The sequence below is a fragment of the Aptenodytes patagonicus genome, chromosome 7 (genome assembly GCF_965638725.1).
Source record: "Aptenodytes patagonicus chromosome 7, bAptPat1.pri.cur, whole genome shotgun sequence".
Lineage (NCBI taxonomy): Eukaryota > Metazoa > Chordata > Aves > Sphenisciformes > Spheniscidae > Aptenodytes > Aptenodytes patagonicus.
The window spans coordinates 18,688,755-18,701,125 of NC_134955.1; the positions used below are offsets into that span (position 1 = coordinate 18,688,755).

Below are 12,371 nucleotides of genomic sequence, written 5' to 3' on the forward strand. Positions count from 1 at the left end.
ACGGACATCCCACCATGGCAGGGAGAGGGGTGACCCATCGCTCCCCCAGCTGCCCGTGCCACTTTGGGGACAGCCAGCGTCTCTAAACTGCAGCACCCTACAGTGCACTGGGTACCAGGGTGCTGCCACAGGAGCTGCTGAGGTTGTTCTGACTTCGCACCTCTCAAAGCCCACTGGAGCCCAAGGGTCTGCTTCTGCCCTGCAGCCGTCACCCCCTACCTCCCTTCCCAGCTCTGCTCCTTCCCCATGGCTTTCCGCTGTTGCCACCATGGGTGGAGGTTCTGCAACACCTCCTAGGGCTTGGACTCTTATCTCTTTGTCTCTTCGCCACCGGTGAAGGACATGGCCAGGAGCCAACGGTACAGCCTGGCAGGAGGATGCCAGCAGAACATGGTGGCATGGCCTCACCCTTTCCTCCCCACAACAAGGGAGATGAACATCCCCAGCTTCAGGGGGAGACCAACAGCAGAGAGGTCCCCTATCCCCATCCCCACAGCACGGCCCCCACCAAAGCCTCCCCATCCCCACCAGGACCCCCACAGGGGGTCTTGCTGGCACCACGGCATGGGTCGGGGTCCGACCCCCCCAGGCAGGCAACACCCACCTCTCCCGCCAAAGCTTTATTTACACCGCTGCTGCCAGGACGCAGCTCTTCGCAAAACCAGAAACGGCACCCAGTCGGTGCCCTTGAGCCCGGGGGGACAGCGGGCACAGGAGGGAGTGGAGGACGGGTGTGGAGGGGCAGGTGCTTAGGACTCGCCAGCCTCAAACATCTTCTTCCTGCCCTCCATGCCGGACTTCTCCTCGATGTTCTTCCTCCAGTCACCGACATCACGGAGGTCCTTCTCCTGGGGGAGGGATGGGCACGTGGGTGTGAGCGGTGCCCCCTGGGATGAGAACCCACCCGGGTGGGGCCCTTCACCTGTCCACCCATGGAAAACCCCATGCCAGCTAGAGGAACCCAATTCCACCCATGCTGTACATCTTTTGGGGCTGCACCCTCCTTTTTCAACATCATGGGTGCCAGAGGAGGAATTATTGAGCAGGAAGAACATTATGGAGAAAGGCTCACCCTCAACCCTGTCTATCACACAGGGAGGTGTGAGCCCCAAAAAACAGGGGCCAACTCCTGAATGGGCACAGGGGAGAAGGAAGGAGTACCTTCTCGGTGTCCTCCTTCTTGACTTGCTTCAGGTTGGCTCGGAGGTCCATGCAGACCTTGTGCTTGGAGCCCAGCAGGGCCCGCAGCATCGCATCGGCGGACATGCGCACCCTGCGCAGGGGTGGCCTCTTGAACTTGCCCCGCAGGTCAAAGAGCTTCTGGCTCAAGTCTTCCAGCTGTGGGGGGACAAAATGGGGGGGCAGAGAGAGAGTGGGGCGTGGGTTTCGTGAGACGGATCCAAGCAGCACGGGGAGGCACGAAGGATGGGCTGGAGACTCTGAGGGATGGCTCCAGCAGAAACTCACCTCCTTGTTAGTCTTCTGTAGCTTCACCTCTGTGTCATACCTCTCCTCATCCACTGACTCTATCTTGGCATGAAGCTTTTTGCATAGCTCCTGGGAGGAAAAGCAGACAGGTATGTTGACTGCTAGGACCCACACACGTGATTCCTCTCTCCTGAACGCTCTGGCTCTGAAAGACCTCAGTCCAGAAGACCAGATTGGGTCAAGACCAGATGGCGAAGGGTAGCTCACAGGCCAGGTCCTGGCCTCCATGCTACTGGCTTCACACAAATGCTGCCTCAACACACCATCAGAAACACAGCTTTCCTGCCAGCCAGACCCCTTTTTTTTTGCAGAGAGACCCCAGCTGTCTCTCAAGCCAATTCCACATCCAACCAGGGCACCCACAGGTGAGAAGAGGGTCAAAATGGGAAGGACAATCCAGATCCACCAGGCTGACTGATGGAGCCAAATCGTTTCTGCTCCAGCACAGTGAAAGGGTTAAAGAAGTCTTTACCTGAAGTTCCTGCATGGATCCTGGGAGCGACAGAGGTGGGCAATGCTCTGCCAGGTAGTTTTGCTTTTCCACTTCTTTAGCAGCTGCTTCTCTTTCTATTTCGGTGGCAGCGAGCTGGAGCATAGCGCTCTGGAAGGCAGCAGGAGGATGGTCAGCATGGAATGGAGGCGAGGGAGGAGGGCAGGGGGAGTTGGCAAGAGAGGGAGAGCCCTGATGGAGAGGCAGCTTGGGGAGCTCCCCATCAATACCAGCGTCTGCAAGCAAGGGATACTGGTGGGGACCCAGTAAGGAGTGGGGAAAGGTGTGGGGGGCCCTCAGGTTGTGCATTGTGGCCTCTTCCAGGAGGGAGAGTGCCAAGAGCTGGCTGGCTCAGAATGGGAGATGGGATGGTTGGGACACACCTCACCCAGCCCCAGCAGTGCCACATACCTTCAGGTGCTGCCGACGGGCAGTGGCTGCCCTCCTTTTTTTCTGCAAGTGGGAGGAACGAGAGAAAAGCAGGTTATTGGGTGCCCATTCCCCTTTCCGTTCCCCTTCCCCGTACAACCCCAGAGTCTGCTGAGGAACTGCAGCAATGCCAGGGAGTTGGCTTGAACCAGGATGTACGGCTTGACACACTGTTGGTCCCCAAACCAGCAGCACTCAAAGAAGAGGCTCCCTGCTGAACCCAACTTTGCCAACCTCAGGTAGCTAAAACCTACAAAGTGCCTCAGGAAAAGATAATGAGGGTGATGAACTTGAAGATGTGCATATAAATATAACTTCAAACTTGGCTTCTTGGAACTTTTTCTCTAATTTCCTCTTCACTCAGACATGTGTTTTGCTTTGCACTCAACTGCCCTGATGCCCCTGGGCACTCAGGAGCTGTGGGATGTCTTTCTGAGCAGTCCCTGGCACACACGGTGAGAAGGACAGCCAGGCAGGTGAAAACATGAAGGCCGAATAATTTCTGGAGCTGAAGGACCCAGCACAGGTGACGCTGAAGGTGATGCTGTGAGAAACAGCAACCCCTTTTGCAACTCTTCCCCAGCCTGGCACTAACAGGTATTTCGATGTGCTGCGTTAGGGCACTGGGGAGGCAGGTCCAGGGGGTGGGGGGGTCATTACAGCTACAGCTGGAGGACAGACACAACCATAGGGTCTGCAGGCCTGGAGGCTGCTCTGGCCAGGAGAGGTGGAGGGCCACGAGGCTGTGGCTGCAAGACGCAAACTAGCTCCCTCTTCCCTGGGATGCCAGGTGAGCCTGGAAGACCAAGCCTGCCCTTCTGTACCCGTGATGTGCTGGAACAGCAGCAACAGATCTGCTATTTATAAAAGAAGCCACAACCTTGATGTGCTGCTGCATTGCAGCTGTTTCCTCAGCATTTTGCCCAGAAGACCGAGGAAGGTTGAGTGTGGCTGGGGCAAGGGAAGCGCACCTTGACATCTGATATGCTGTGGTGGGGGAGTAAGAAAGCAGCGTTTGGGTGTATGTCTGTGCTGCATAGAGGAGGAAGTGGATAAGGATCTGCAGAGCAAAATGTAACAAAATCTGACTTGTTTTGCATATGCAAATGGTGCTAAGGCCCTCCTGACAGGGCTGAAGGGCTCTGCAGAGGAAAGGCACCCAGCTCAGAGATGCAGTGCACCATTAACCAGCAGGATTTTGCTCATATGAGTCTGGCCATGGGCCACGAAAGAGTGGATCCCTTGAGCAGTTAGCCCAGGGCTTATTCTCCATCTGAAAACTGGTACCTTAGCAAAGAGTGCCCTCCCAGCCTTCCCTGGGGACACTGGGTTTGATGGGGAATCAAGGCACCTGTTGGACATCAGCACCATATTGTGGAGTTTCTATGTGTCCCTGAAATCCTCTTTTCTCTTGGTGAGGACAGGCTTGAGCTCGTGGTGTTTTGGGCATATGGGGAGGTGCCAAGCAGAGATGAAGGACGGAACAACTTGCTAAGAGGAGACACAGAGTGACAAAGCCATGCACAACTCTCCCACACTTTCCCTTGTGTTTCCCCAGCCACCTCCAGGATCCAAGCCCAGCCCTGCTCCGGCTCTGCCAGAAGCCAGGGAGAACTTGCTAAGGATGCAATCTCCACCCTGCTCACACTGCCCTGGATCCAGGGCTCACCAGATGGCCTTTGAGAAGCGATTTGGCAGTGGCTCGGTGGGCAGAAAACGAGGGGTTAGGTGTGGGGAAGGACAAGAGGATGCTCGGCCAAGGGCTAAGTGGTGGATGGGTGATGGAGGAGAGGAGGCTCTGGACCACCGCCTTCCCAGCACCATCTCGTGGCTGGCTAGGGAAACAGGAAAGGAAGGAAAAAAGCATCTAACTCCAAGCCAGGAGGCAGAAAAGACCTTCAAAAGGGATTTTTCTTCTACTTCCCATCTTTACCAGAAGGAGAAAGCAAGAAAGCCTTGCCATGAACGATTCTTCCCCCCCTCCACACCCAGCAGCTGCTTTTCCTAAGGAGGAACGGTGAAGCCAGGATTGATGACATCAGCATTGCTAAAGGAAAAACCCCAGTAAGACACACTTACCTCTTCACTGTTCAGGATGAGCAGATGGACCAGGAAGGGAAGGAAGAGAAAGGGGAGAAAAAGGCAGTTAGCATCCTAATCAGAAACAAGCAGAGGAATCTTAACAAGCATGAAAAGTTGGCAATTGAACAAAAGCTTTTAAATGCCAACAACATATTAGAGACAGAAAATGGGAACTTACTCAGACATCTTGCTTTAGATGGTTGTGAGCCTGCAATGAAAACCAAGGGAAAAAAAAGGTTCACAATTATTCATGCTGGTGGTGACTTTCTTGGGTTTAAAAACAAAGCAAGATTCCTCTAGAAAAAAAAAAAAGGAACATGTTTGCTCTTACTTCCCAACTTCTCCAAATTTTCATCATATGGGGAACTAGGCTGCAGTTTGTGGACGAGAGCCAAACACGTGCCTACTCACAGCCACACAAACCTCAGCATCGGGGGACTTCTGGCCCAGCACCATTTGGTCTGGTCACAAAGAGAGATTTGTGACAGTAATTCCTGCAGGCCTGTTTCTTGTTTGACGCCCAGGAAACCATTTTATGCAGTGAAGGAAGAAGAGGAAAAAGCTATTTTCAGTTTACTGCTTCACTTTGCCATGCAGTCTTGCCCCACTTCATGAAGAAGAAATATCCCAAAGCCTGCGGGAGGGTTGGGACGCCCTGGGAACAGAACCAGGCAGGGACCCCAGGTGACAAGGAAGGTCTTCAGAGGACACTTCTACCAGTATATGCATCCATTGTGTGGGGCAGGGGAGCCTGTTGCAACAATCTCAGCACAGATGACGTAGAACGGGGTTGAAAGTTGTTGTTGAATTCATAAAGGCACAAAGAGTTTCCCCAGGCAATTCCTTGCATTTCCTTTAAGTGGAAATTTTACAGGTACAACGCAGCATATTAGGGAAGAGATGGAAGAGCACCTTTGTTTTGCTGCAAATTATTTCCCTGTAAATAGAATTTTACTTTTCTAGCAGAGCAATATCTCCTGCTTTTACCTCCTAACGGAAGGATGCAGGAGTGTTGGCCAAGCCCAAACTAAACTAGTCCTTTGCAGAGCAGGCAAGCCCCTGAAACACAGCCATCTGCAGACCTTGGAGGCTCTGTCGGGAGGTGAAGTGTTAACAGGGGCTCATGCCCGAGCGAGGAGGTACAGCTTGCAGGGCCAAGGAAACTTTATCCTGGAAAATGTGCAGGCCCATCACATTATTGGGGGGGGGGGAGGAAAGTGCTTCTAAAAATGGTCAGGGAGCTGCAGAAGGAGCTGCAGCTGTCTCCTCGGACAGCAGCCTTTCCCTGGTGCCAGCCCCCGTGACTCAGGGAGGTCGGGCGATGAGAAGCAAAAGCCACCACAGGTGGCTGGGCTACAGCTGAGGGACAGGGTGGCCAAGGAACGCCAGTTATTTTTACTTGCATCCCTGCCCCACGCCCGCAGGGACCCACTTCGGCAGCAGCGATGCTGCAAGCACTGAGGAAGCGAGGGGACAACGCCAGGCTGCTGCTTGCTGCCTGCAACATCGTCTTTAAATCACCTGTTCTTGTGGGGGGGACACAGTAAATTTGGATGTCATCCCTGCCTGAGGGTGTTTTCTGGGGAGGAAGGCGCTGCAAAGACCGGGTCGGGTGTAAGTAGGGAGCATCGCTGAGCTACCGCAGGCAAGGATCCCATGTCCTATGGCCCTGGGGAGGTCAGCGTTAGGGAGCCTGCGGCTCCGCTTGCCCTTGCCACTCAAGCCAGAGAGCAAAACCAACCAAGGGAGTGGAAGGCATGAAACCAAAGAGAAAGAAGGTCATTGGAAAAGACAGAGGGAGACTTTCTGATGCATGGACCCTCTCCTGCAGGCAAAGGATGGGGAAGGTTTTATTAGCACCCCCATTTCTCCCAGCAGGTCACCCCACCTGGCATTCATCTCCCTAAAACTCAGGTGAGTGTATCTCCTCCCCCGTCACCCCGTAAGAGCAAGCTGGGTCAGTAAGATACATGCAAAACGGCTCACCCAAGTCTGAAGAAGAAAACCAGAAAGTGCCGCTGGCCGGACAGGACGGACTGGCGAGCCGCAGGCAGCTGGCTGAGTGAGGAGGTATAAAAGGGCTTCTCGGGTGGCTCAGCAGAAAATCCACCTTCTCTTTAAGGGCATGGAGACCTTCTCAGACCAATGATGTGCAAGAGCCCCTTGTGCACCTCCCTTGGCTGGGGCAGGCCAGGCAGGCAGCCCCGGAGGAGAAGGCAGCCGCTGGGGACGGAGGGGTGGGGAGGGGGAGGACATCTTCTACCCGTGGGGTGGAGAAGCACAGCCACCCCAGAGGAGCCGGGGAGGTGCTCTTCCCCAGGATTGCTGAGGAGGGAACCTTCCTCCCCCTCTTCCTCCCATCAACCTGCGACACTAGATGTGGCTTCAAGGTTGTGGGGAGCCCGGGCTCCCTGCACACAGCCATCCATCTGAAAGACCTCTAACAAAATTTCCTTGGAGACACAGAGTGGCTTATCCGTGGACAGGGGCACAGCACCGCTCACCTCCAAGAGCTTGGGAGCAGTTCTGCCCTTCAGGAATGAAGAGGGGAAGGAGCCTGCACCCCCCAATCCACCGCTGATAGCATGTGCACGAGCAATCCCAGAGCAAGCTATCCATCACTAGCATGCTCTTTTAACCTCACTTACCACACGGGAAGCATTTGCAGCTCCTCCCCATGTGAAATGTTTCAACACAACTAAGGTTTTTTAAAAAACAAACCTGTGGAGCCACTGTGGGCAGCCCCGAGGCTCATTGCAGTGCAGGGGCTGGGGAGAGGCAGCAGAGTATGGGGGAGCAGCCCCATGCTACCAGCAAGAAAAGTAAACCCCCATGTCTGCTGTGGAATGCCCCAGATCCATATCTCCGTGGGTCCGAGGGAGAGGCAGGTGGAAATGTAGCTGGAAATACTCACCAGCCCCAGTCACAGCACATGTAGTGCATGTATGTAGGGGATCCCATGGAGACAGGAGCCCAAACAGCTCCTGCCCTCCTCTCCCAGCCCAGGCACTCCATCCCCTTTCAGCCGGGGTTTTTTAGGCTGATTCAGACGTGGCCCTGACAATATTTTCCAGGCGCCTCTCAGAGGTTATATAGATAGCAGCAAATCCGCTGCTGCAGGCTTCCTGTTTCACCACCTTTAGCATCGTGCAAGTAATGCTGCAGATGCTGGTGAAGGAAGGAAGAGCAAGTCCTTGAGACAGGGCTGGTGTCTTGCAGGGGCTTGCCCCCATAGCAGGTGGAGGACGGAGAAACCCCTAGTGTGGGCAAGGCTGGGTCTGCTCAGGATTTGCCCCTCTGAAACGTCAAGAGGTAGATGGTTTGGGTAGCAAACATCTCAGTGTCAGTGTATGCTGGCCTGTAGATCTGAGCTACCCCCTTGCAAACCCACCGTGAGACTCCTGGAAATGCACAGTGAAGGTGCAGTTCAGCAGAGGTTTTGGCTGGTTTTGCCCTCATCTGGGCTCCCATGCAATGGCTGTGGGTCAGCACCTAGTGAAGGATCCGGGCTTGGGAAGAGCTGTAATGAGGATCAGCCCGGTCCAACCCTCCTCCTCACTCATGTGCACATCCACGTCCCCAAGGTGGTGAGCTCTAATGGAGACAAGGGTCTGCAGCTCCAGGCAGACCTAGTAAACATGGAGGTTAAACTCCAGCAGCTTCTGCCCCCTAGGAGCATCCCTCGCTGCAGCTGCTGAAGACTCATTGGTAGAGGCATCACTGCACGCAGCACCCATCTCCCATCTGGACTTCAGCAAAAATCAGACAGTTTGGCAGGAGGAATGTCTGCTTGTCCCAGCTAAAGGCAGTTTCTCAGAAAACAAAAAAACAGAGACCGAAGCAAGCACACTTGCAGACAGACAGCAGCCACCCTCAACAGCCAACAGCAGAAATCACCCATTTAGGGACAGCTTAGCCACTTCACTTCTCCTCTCAGTGCCAACTCCATAAGCTGTGGTTGACTCTAGAGTCAAACTGACTCTTCATTATTCTTTTGTCTCTACAGCCGTTTTCTTTAGCTCCCTATGTAGCTACACACATTCCAGCCACTGCTGGCCCAGCAGTCCTCCAAAGAGCAGCTCAGCTCTTGGTGGGGGGGTTCAAAACTGGGAGGGTTATCCATTCAAAAATTCCCCACACCCAAGAAGCTTCCTTCAGCCCTGTGAAATGAAGGCTTTCTGAACCTCCTGGAGTTTAGGCATGCAGCACAGCAAAAGAGATTTGCTCTGAGTTCAAGGTTTTGGTTATCACCTTGTGATAGGGAAGTGTTGGCCTGAAATAGTTGAATAAAGAACCTGAAGGAAAGAAGTCCCATGAGCAAAATTTTGGCTAAAAAAGATGTGTTTGTAGGATACAGAAGGAGTGGATGGTGAGGTGTGGTAATAGGGTGAGCAGAAGGTCGAGCCTCCAAGTCTGCATAAGGCTTTCCCTGAAGCTGCCTTGCACAAAGGTTAAGCTGTAGGGCAACTCTCCCCAAAAAAGAAAGAGGCCCCAGACCTAGAATGCCATGAGGAGGAAACCCAGTGAGGACCAGGAAGAACAGAAAAAGGAAAACGTCCCAAAGTAGGAGCTATGGTTAACATTAAGAAAGACAGAGGTTTCCAAAGGAAGTAGTGTAAGTGTTTGAGCGATGAATGAACAAGTTCCTTGCAGAAAAACTCAAGGAAGACATCAGGAAGCTCTAGGCAAGTCCTTCAGAGAGGTGCACGGCTCTGTGAATATGAACTATGAGTGAGGGTATTGCACGGGGCCGGGAGTGGACACACTGTTCACGCTTGAGTACCTTTCCTGTGGAGCAGATGACCTTGTTCCCTTCCCTCGTTCCCCTCCACTCATGCTAGAGGAATGCGCCGTGAGTATGGCCCACCATTCCTAGAGCACTTTCACCATCCTGCGAGGCCAGACAGAGGGAAGACCTGGCATGTACAGGAGGTTCTGCCCTATGCTTTAGAGAGACTCAGGTGTGGCACTTCTGGGCCAGGCTCCTCCAGGGAACCACCACGTGTTGGAAGGACTAGGCTGATGGATCCATGCAAGTTGTCCCTCATGGCCATCTCCTACACCCTTACACCTTGCCTCCTCTTCAACATCCTACAAGCATCAAGTAGACAGGCACTATGGAATGACATGACACCAGATAACACTATGTCTTATTTACAAGGATGACACTGCTAGCAAAAAGATCAAGCCTTCTCAGCAGCAGTTGAGCTCATGGTAAAAGCTGAGGCAGGACTGCTGAGCAAACCAGTGTCTGACTTCCCTTTGCTTTCCCAAAATCACATCACACCAAAGCAAAGCACATGGCTCCCATCCTGCCCAGAACACTCCCTCTTCCTCCAGTGTATCCCTAAAAGAGCTCCCCACGCCCTACTTCTGATGACACCAGCGTCTAGGAACTGCTACAAAGGAAAGCCATCGCCTTTGCATCTTGTGCCAGTGCTGTCCTATGTACCCCACAGCTACAGTCACCTCATTCACCCATGAGATGGAGTTAAGGCTTTTGGCTTTTCCTCTTCAGGGCTGCTGCCAAACAACACAGCCACCCTGTCCATTTAGCTCCATGCCATTTTCCTTGACAGTGAGTGCTTCAGGCACGTGATATTGATACCCCCAGGCTGCAGGGACATCTCCAAACCCACCAGCAGGTCCTGATGACACTCCTGGATGTTCAGCAGGTACCATGCCCTCACGAACTCATAGGCTGCCAGCAGCCTCATGCTGTGCTTGACCATCAGGTACTGAATGACACAAGTCGGACCTAGAGAGTAACCATCTCTGCAGTGGATGAGGACACGCTTCCCTTTCTCCAGCGAGGCTTCAATGCACTCGTTGATGTCCCGGAAGCAGGGATGCCCCATTTTGTGACGATACCCATGGAGCAGAGCCTGGATGTCAACCTTGAGGCGTGACCAGCTGTGCCTGAACCCTCCCCGTCGGCACATGCAGGGGATGATGCTCAGGCTGCAGTCACTGGGCAGGCTGTTCATGTCGATGATGCTGTCAATGCTGTTGGTGCACAGCGCCCGCCCGCTGTAAGCGGCGTTGAGGTTCCCCAGGTAGATGCAGTCAGTTATCCGAGCGATGATGGGTCCTGTGAAGGGAGAACATGCAGGCTCTCCTGGTTTCGGGCTGGTGGGCTCCTCAGGATGCGGGTTCTTCTTCCAGCTCCCCCTGAGGGATTTCTTGGAGCTAGCATGGGACAAGGGGCTGGAATTGGGCTTGGAGCCCCGTGATGGCGGCGAGAAGACAGAGAAGCAGCTGGAGAGCTTGGCCTTGGAAGGGGAGCCCGCTGGACAAGGCAGGGGAGGAACAGGGGTGGGACTGGATCTGAGGGCACAAGAATGGGATGCCCGTGCCAGGGACCCTTTGCTGTGGGCTGCCCCTCCACTCTCAGCCTCTTCCATCTGCAAAAAAAAGGAAAGGACTGGTGACACTGCAGAAACTCAGCTCTCCAGCTGCATGAGCAAGGACGCATGAGCTGGCAACTGGCTTTGCCCACAGCAGCACTTGGAGACACTAGAGACCCTGAAGACCTTGCACATCACTAGCCCAAATACCCAGCCATTCTGTTCCCCTGGGACAGGCACAAACACACTGTAAAGGCTTACCTGGACCTGCAGACCGCTCTGCCAGTCCTGGGGTGCCGATTTGCTGGAGCAGTTGTCCCCTCCTGCTGATGACGCTAAGCAGAGTGACCAGTGTGTCCTGCCAGGCTGCACGGCTACGGGCACCACATCCCCACCCTTCTCTTCATGCACTTCACTTTTACTCATCACCAAGTTTGGACAAGAGCCTGTAGGAACAGAACAACTCCATATGGACACGCACAAGTACTCACACACAGGTGCTTTCAATATAAACACTGGCCTTGAAGAGAAACAAGGCATTTTAATGATCCAGAGGGACACTTTTTGGTGTGGGCTGCTGGAGGGGTTTGCAACTCATTGCAAGCTGGAGCCAGGAGGAAGGACGGCATTTCAAACTGAAAACACGAAGGGGTGAAGAGCAGCTGCAGGGAGAGGGCAAATAACAGAAAACCCCTCTGGATGAAGCCCCTTCTGACCATGGTAGCACCCGGGGCCTCCAGCTTCCGGCAATGGAGACGCTGTGTTCATAGCCAGGGTTAGGATCGCTCAGTTCCCAGCTCAGCCCCAGGCGCAGATCTCACTCCTCGCAGGAGCTTTTCCCACGTCCACCCAGGACACTTGGACCAGAATGTGCCTCAGACCTTGCCACAGCCCGGCCCTTTCTCCATGGCCCCAGGCTGAGTTGGCAGGCCCTCTGGAAAGCCAACAGCCAACACCTCTGCCCATCGGTGGCCCATGCCCAGGCCTCCAGCAGCTGAGGTGATCCCTCCGGCAGTCCCACTGAGCCTGCCCCTGGATAGTATTACCGCAGTGACCTGACACCTGATCACAATCCTCCATGTGTCTGCGCATCCTCAAACCCTGCTAAAGACTAGGACATGACCCAGAACATGTCTGGAGAACAGGCTGAGACCTCTGTGTGCTCAAATGAGTATGGTTACAACATGTCTTCGCTCTCAAAAGGTCTTTCAGGCTCTCTGTGCCAAAACAAAGCAGCAGCAAGAACATTGTGTTAGTAAAAAAAAAAAAGTGGCCATAGAGCTCAAAAAAAAAAAGAGAGCAATAAAGCACAAAGCTCTTCTCTCCTCAAGGTCAGCAACTGCCCTACAAACTGGTGGCCATGTAGGGAATGATTCTCCAGAAATTATCCATTTCAAGCCTACTAGCTTTTTGCAAGTGCTGTGTGACCCCAGACACCACATTTTATAAAAAAGCTGGGAGCTGTGAAGACCCTCAGCAGCCTCACCTACCTGCACAACACTGAAAGAGAGCCATGGGACAAGACAGCTGCAAGG

At 53.8% G+C, this 12,371-nt stretch overlaps 1 protein-coding gene and 1 long non-coding RNA gene across 2 annotated transcripts; both read right to left on the bottom strand.

Moving 5' to 3' along the window:
• Positions 1 to 605: 605 nt before the first annotated feature.
• TNNI2 (troponin I2, fast skeletal type) lies at positions 606 to 2,433 on the bottom strand. The gene is made up of 5 exons (XM_076344222.1): positions 2,390 to 2,433; positions 1,961 to 2,089; positions 1,468 to 1,557; positions 1,162 to 1,338; positions 606 to 848 (listed from the first exon to the last, which is right to left on the bottom strand). Exons 2-5 carry the CDS (start codon positions 2,081 to 2,083, stop codon positions 750 to 752), a joined length of 489 nt encoding a protein of 162 aa, XP_076200337.1. The 5' UTR covers positions 2,084 to 2,089; positions 2,390 to 2,433; the 3' UTR covers positions 606 to 749.
• Positions 2,434 to 4,662: 2,229 nt separating this feature from the next.
• Positions 4,663 to 6,774, bottom strand: LOC143163249 (uncharacterized). Its single transcript, XR_012995870.1, has 2 exons — positions 6,476 to 6,774; positions 4,663 to 4,697 (listed from the first exon to the last, which is right to left on the bottom strand). It is a non-coding gene; the product is annotated as an uncharacterized LOC143163249 (long non-coding RNA).
• Positions 6,775 to 12,371: the final 5,597 nt, after the last annotated feature.